The 6,117-nt window shown below is 28.4% G+C and overlaps 1 protein-coding gene across 1 annotated transcript; it reads left to right on the forward strand.

Moving 5' to 3' along the window:
• The first annotated feature begins 1,208 nt into the window (after positions 1–1,208).
• Positions 1,209–5,211, forward strand: LOC145100702 (homogentisate phytyltransferase 1, chloroplastic-like). The gene is made up of 10 exons (XM_079037872.1): positions 1,209–1,516; positions 1,809–1,892; positions 2,014–2,172; positions 2,262–2,351; positions 2,474–2,575; positions 2,719–2,814; positions 2,913–2,984; positions 3,266–3,361; positions 4,794–4,898; positions 5,033–5,211. Exons 1-10 carry the CDS (start codon positions 1,361–1,363, stop codon positions 5,075–5,077), a joined length of 1,005 nt encoding a protein of 334 aa, XP_078893998.1. The 5' UTR covers positions 1,209–1,360; the 3' UTR covers positions 5,078–5,211.
• Positions 5,212–6,117: the final 906 nt, after the last annotated feature.

Here is a 6,117-nt window from a genome sequence, read left to right on the forward strand (position 1 = left end):
CTCATTTAAATGATGACATGTGTCATATTAGTATCCTAAAATATCATTTAATTTCATTAAATGAGCATTCAATATTACACATGTCACAATGTAATTGAGTAGGAAGATATGTAGGAACAAAAAGTAGGAGGATATTTAATTTCTCTCTCTTTCTTTCTCTCTCTCTCTCTCTCTCTCTATATATATATATATATATATATATATATATATATATATACTAATAAAAGAGTAGTCCTTTTGCCAAGTGTCATAATATTAGAACTCCTAATTAATATGATGCCACTTGTCATTCTATTAATTCTTCATTTTAAATTAATTAAACCTCCTAATTAATGTGATGTTATTTGTCAATTTATTTATTCTTTATTTTAAATTTTAAATTTTATATTATTGTTTTCATTAGTTCACAAATAAAAAGAGTATAATATATATGATAAATTAATTACACATATTTATTTGAATCAATAATTATAATTTTACATAACTAATAAAAAAAATCTCTTAATTAATAATGTATTTAAAATTTTATATAAAATAATGGATTAATAATTTTGAATTTTTTACTATGAATATTTAATCAATTTTCTAATCGTGGTTTCCAGGGGTTATAAACTAGTTTATATATATATATATATATATATATATATATATATATATATATATATATATATCCTCCTTAATAAATGAATGTTTTTTTTTACCATATGTCAATCTCTTATGAGTTTTGACACTTGTCATTTTGTGGTAGTTTTGAATAAATGTTTTTTCCATTTGTCATTTTTTTTTTATCTTTTTTAATTAACACATCATATTTACACCTTAATTAATAATTGTCTTAATTGAAAATAACCAATAAATTACAATATTACAACTCTCATATAGTATTTAATATGTTTCCTTTTAAATTCAAATTTTAAATTTCAAATTTAAATAAATCTTTGTTTAAAACTTCATATTTAATTTTTTTTGTTTTATCCAACCCGTATAATATACGGGTCTCACAACTAGTATATATATATATAATAAAGATCCTGTCTATATTTGTGTCGAGAGTTGTTATGCTTACACTTAGGAAGCTTATCCGGTTCAATCCTATCACGTCATGTGTAACAGATACAATGACTAGATTAATTACAAAAGTCAAACGATACACCAATTCAAGGAAGAAGATACATCAGAAATTGTGTTCTTAACTAAAAAAAAGCCAAAGGGCATCACCAATTTCCACCAACTAACCACTTCTTCATTTATTGTTGGTCTATATATGGAAAACTAGAAGTTTCAAGGAATTAATCACAAATTGGATCTGGACATTCAAGTATCAATTTTGAGTGATTGAATCATCAAATCAAGTCATAAAATGAACTATCCAAGAAGAAGAACACAAGTTCTGAAAAGTGATGCTCCCAATCCACATGGGTCTGCAGTTGTTCGTCCCCAAATCGATAGCAAATTATTTAGAGCTAAGTTAAATGTTATTTACAGATACGCAAAACCTTACACGCTTGGAGGAATGGTATGATTTTTAATTCTTAACAACACTTGCAACACATTATCATTTTCGCTACAATATATAAAAGTACCGAAAATATAAGTCAATGAAAACAAATTATTGATTGTAAAATGGTACAATTTTAAAAAGTTTCCTAAACAAAAAATATTTGGCGATAAATAAAGTAGTCGCCAAGAGTTTCGTGCATATATCAGTGTTAATATGATCATTTCTTGTTTCATTTAAATTACGACATATCTTTTAGATAATATTGTTGGTGAAATTTAGTTAACCGCGCGTGTCCTTGATGGAGTAGGTGTTGTCCATCATCTCAACGTCTTTGCTAACCGTCAACAAACTTTCAGATTTTACTCCATCTTTTTTCATTGGAGTTTTGCAGGTTGGCAGCTAGCATCTTCTAATTCCAAAATTACATTAATTTAATTTGTGAAGAAATAAATTTGATAATTTTAAACTTCAAATAACATTTCATGTACATTTGGTTCTAAACAATACTTTAGGTGATCATTGGTGGTAGTTTGGCCAACTCATATGTTGCAGCCATAAATCAACTCTCAGATATTGACATCGACAAGGTTAACAAGCCATATTTGCCATTGCCATCAGGCGAGCTTTCTGTTAAAACTGCCATTCGCCTCACCTCTTTGTACGCTATTTTGGTACGATAAAGCAATAAATTAAATTTCCTAATTGATTAATATCAAATCTTGGCCTTAAAACAATGGTGTCTTTTTTATGGTTATATTAGGGTTTTTTCCTTGGATGGAGTACCAAATCATGGCCATTAAAGTTGGGTCTCTTGTTATGGTATGCTTCTGGAACAGCCTATTCAGTTCACGTGAGTCTAATCTCTTTATATATATGCATTTCACTTACAATTTTATATAAATGTGATCAAAATGTCTAGCACCATATATATAAACATCTTAATTAACCTTGGCTGTGCATATATACTTGTAGCTACCGTTACTACGTTGGAAGAAAAATCCTGCACTTGCCGCAGTGTCCATCTCATTAGGTCTAGGAGTAGGCATTAATATTTTGTTCCACCTCCACGTACAGGTTTACTATTTATTTACACAAATTTATCCAAACATAAATATTTGCCTAATTAACTAGCTATACATATATAAATATTATGTTTGAGCAAAAAAAGTATTACTAATTTCGACCAAAAGTATATTCAACTGAGATGAACATTACAGGCATGCATATACGGAAGACCACTCATGCTTTCGAAGCATGCTATTTTTGTATCTGGAATCATGTGCATCTTTGGTTTAGTTGCCGCACTATTTAAGGTACATAAACGATGTTACCTACAAATAAAATAATTATATCTTGTATTATTTATGTTGATATATATTGTACTTAATAATATATAAATTGTGAGTTTTAGGACATTCCTGATGTCGAGGGAGACAAGATAAACGGAGTTAACTCACTGGCATCGCAAGTCGGGAAAAAACCAGTAAGTTCCAAACACTATATATCTATAATGATTCATGACCTTTTGGTACCAATATCCAATCGGCCTAGAAAAGTATTTAAATTAAATATAGAAATCAATATCCTTCTATCTTTTGTTCTTATCAATAATCCTTTTCATTATATCAAGACAAGATTCAAACTCAAAAGAGGGGATTAAAAGACGGAATTAATCTCAAATATTATTGTTTTATATGAGTAGAAGGACTTATATAAATAAAAAGTAAGATGATATTTAATTTCTTTGTTAGAATACTTTTGCAGGTGTTTTGGCTTTGTATATGGCTCCTTGAAATGGCATATGGTGTGGCAATATTAATAGGCTTATCGTCAACATATTTTTGGATTGGATCGATAATGGTAACATATTTTTAATAATCTTATTGAACTACAATTAGATTTTGCTTTCAGTTGTATAATTTGCGTCTCCTTTAGTGGTTATGAAAACGTATTTTTTAGGATTAAACTCTGTTTCTATTTCTCGTTTCACACTTCTTTAATAAAGACAAGATAGTAAAATATACAATCTTCCTTGAACTATAATCACGAAAATGTCAATATATTTTTTTGTAACATTAAATTTCACCTGTCTCACACAATACTTGAATCATCACATAGGCTAAAAGGCTGTTAGTCTATAGATGATTATAATTTTATTGAAGATGCCTTAGTTATCTTTTAAAAAAAATATTTCGGAGGATCATTAGTTGAAGGATGTATAATGTAATTTGGCAATACTATGTTTTCAACGATGTGGACTTGAGCTTTCTTTGTTTTGTATTTCTCCTATTCAAATGTTTTAAAATTTGGTTTTTAGTTGAACCGTTATGGTGGTCGGTATCCGGTTCAAACCGGTCCGACCGCTAGGTCAACTGATTTCTATATTTTTCATGTTTTTTCCTATTTTCCTATAGATACATACATATATAAATTATGAATTTAATGTTTATAAGTTCAAACATTAAAAATACCCATAAAAATAAGTTGTATATGAATGCAAATGAATTAAAATAACACATACCCAAAAGTTTTAGTGTTTTACATCAATCCATATACGTTAAAATCAAAATAAAGTATCATACTGAAACTGGTGATAGCTGAACCGCTCCTTCCTCCGTTTCTCGGTCCAACCGGTTCGATCGGTTGGTTCAAATTAATTTTTAAAACATTGCTCCCATTAGATGTGACGGATAAAGTTTACTTTCTATAAAATACGCTTAAAATATATTTTTGAAAATAACCTCAAATTTGGGGATTGAACATAAAAGTAAAAGTATCTTAAAATTTTAAGAAAGTTTGTACTTAAAAGAAAAACTAAACTATCGATTTATATGACAGATAAAAATTAAATAATTTTGTATTCTAACAACCGGATATCTAAATAAATACTTTTCTTTTATAACAATTAGATATCAAAATCAATTTATATTACATATAAAAAATTTATTATGTTACAATATTTAACTATGATTTCCTTCAACTGTAAAATTTATAACATAACCTTTTTCATCTTGAAAATATATCATATTGTTATAATTGAAGAGAATAAATAATTATTAATTTCGAAATACTTTTAATAATAAACAGCTATTATAATATAAAAAAATATCAGTCTTATTAAATCTACTTAATTAGTAAAAAAATGCTGGGCAGTTAGCTTATGTATAAAAAGTTATTGCTTTTGTTATGTATGATTTTAGACGGTTAGAAAAAAAAATGCGAACAAAAATTAAAAAATGACTAATTACAAGCTCATGAAAACATTACATCATCTAACTGTTATTATCAATAGGTAATCAGTCATAGCATTCTTGGTTTTATACTATGGAAAGAAGCAAACTTGGTTGATCTCGAAAGCGACCAAGCCATTGAGTCATTCTATAGATTTATATGGAAGGTAATTACTTGTAAATTAACTTTATTACATGTTATATTATCTCATTTAGCATAATTTGATAAATATTTAATTTAGAAATCCCATTTTGTGACATGTAGTCACTCACACATCACAAAAATTATTTCGTTTTGCAGTTACGAGGTGTCGAGGACTTATTGATGCCCTTATTAAGATTTTAAGAAGGAAAAGTGGCAACTTGTTGTGAATTCTTCATGTTTTGGATTTTCTTCTTATCATTTCATTTTTGTGTGTTTGTTATTGTATTTTTAAATAAAACCTCTTGAATGAATAAATCATAAAAATTAAGTGATCATAGTTCGATTTTTATTTTTGATAACATTCTGTGGCTTTTGTTTTGGATAACCATCTTAGAAGATAATGTTTTGGGTAATGAATATAAGAACTGCTGGAAACTCTTATTGTTGTTGGGTGGAAGAATGAAACTTTTATATCGGGGCGGGGGATGGTTTCCCAAACCCGTCCTGATATCTTTCGGATATCTTATCGGGACGTCCCATCGGGTTTTGGATATCTTATTGGGTTTGCAACAATTCATAACGAAATCTTTATTCCGTTTTAAAGTACCATGATGTCTTATAAAAAATACATGTTCTAGCCTCCCTTTTAAATTATAAAGATGATGCATCACTTTAATAAAATAATCTAGACGTTATATTAAAAATTATTTGATTTAATTTTAGCGTAAAACATTAAAATATAAAAAAAAAATGACATTTTACACCAGATTGTTAATAATTAAAAAGATTGTCTACACTAAGTATTTTTATCTTTGAATGCGTACAACTAACATCAAAAGAATTTGAACATGTTATATATAATCGGAACGGGATGGGACAGGTCGGGTCGGGGCGAGGATAATCCACTCTTTGCCCTGAACCCAATAAAAAACCCGATAACGACCCGTTACCCGACCCGAAATAATCGGGTTTCGGGTTTCCCCATCGGTTTCAGACTTTTTTGCCATCACTACACATTGCGATATCAAAAAAATCGTGTGAGGTCCCTTTCCCACACCGAGTGTATTTTTACAATGTTTTTGGGATAGGGGCGGAGAGCCTTGTCTCAAATACCTTGCAATAGAAATAGTTACCTTATATCTAATATTTTTTTTCTAGAAAGGTATATTAAGTTTAGAGTCGTGTAATACATGTCTTGTATTTATATAATTTGTGTAATATGTAATGTTAAATGGAATAAA

The sequence above is a fragment of the Lactuca serriola genome, chromosome 4, assembly GCF_051521515.1.
Source record: "Lactuca serriola cultivar US96UC23 chromosome 4, Lser_US96UC23_V15, whole genome shotgun sequence".
NCBI classification, from domain to species: Eukaryota; Viridiplantae; Streptophyta; class Magnoliopsida; order Asterales; family Asteraceae; genus Lactuca; species Lactuca serriola.

What these genes read in the sequence shown, in the direction of transcription:
- LOC145100702 (XM_079037872.1), top strand. Translation starts at nt 1,361, where the DNA reads ATGAACTATCCAAGAAGAAGAACACAAGTTCTGAAAAGTGATGCTCCC. An exon ending in CCTCTTTGTACGCTATTTTG is followed by an intron (nt 2,173 to 2,261) that starts GTACGATAAAGC and finishes TGGTTATATTAG; the next exon opens with GGTTTTTTCCTTGGATGGAG. An exon ending in TGTTCCACCTCCACGTACAG is followed by an intron (nt 2,576 to 2,718) that starts GTTTACTATTTA and finishes TGAACATTACAG; the next exon opens with GCATGCATATACGGAAGACC.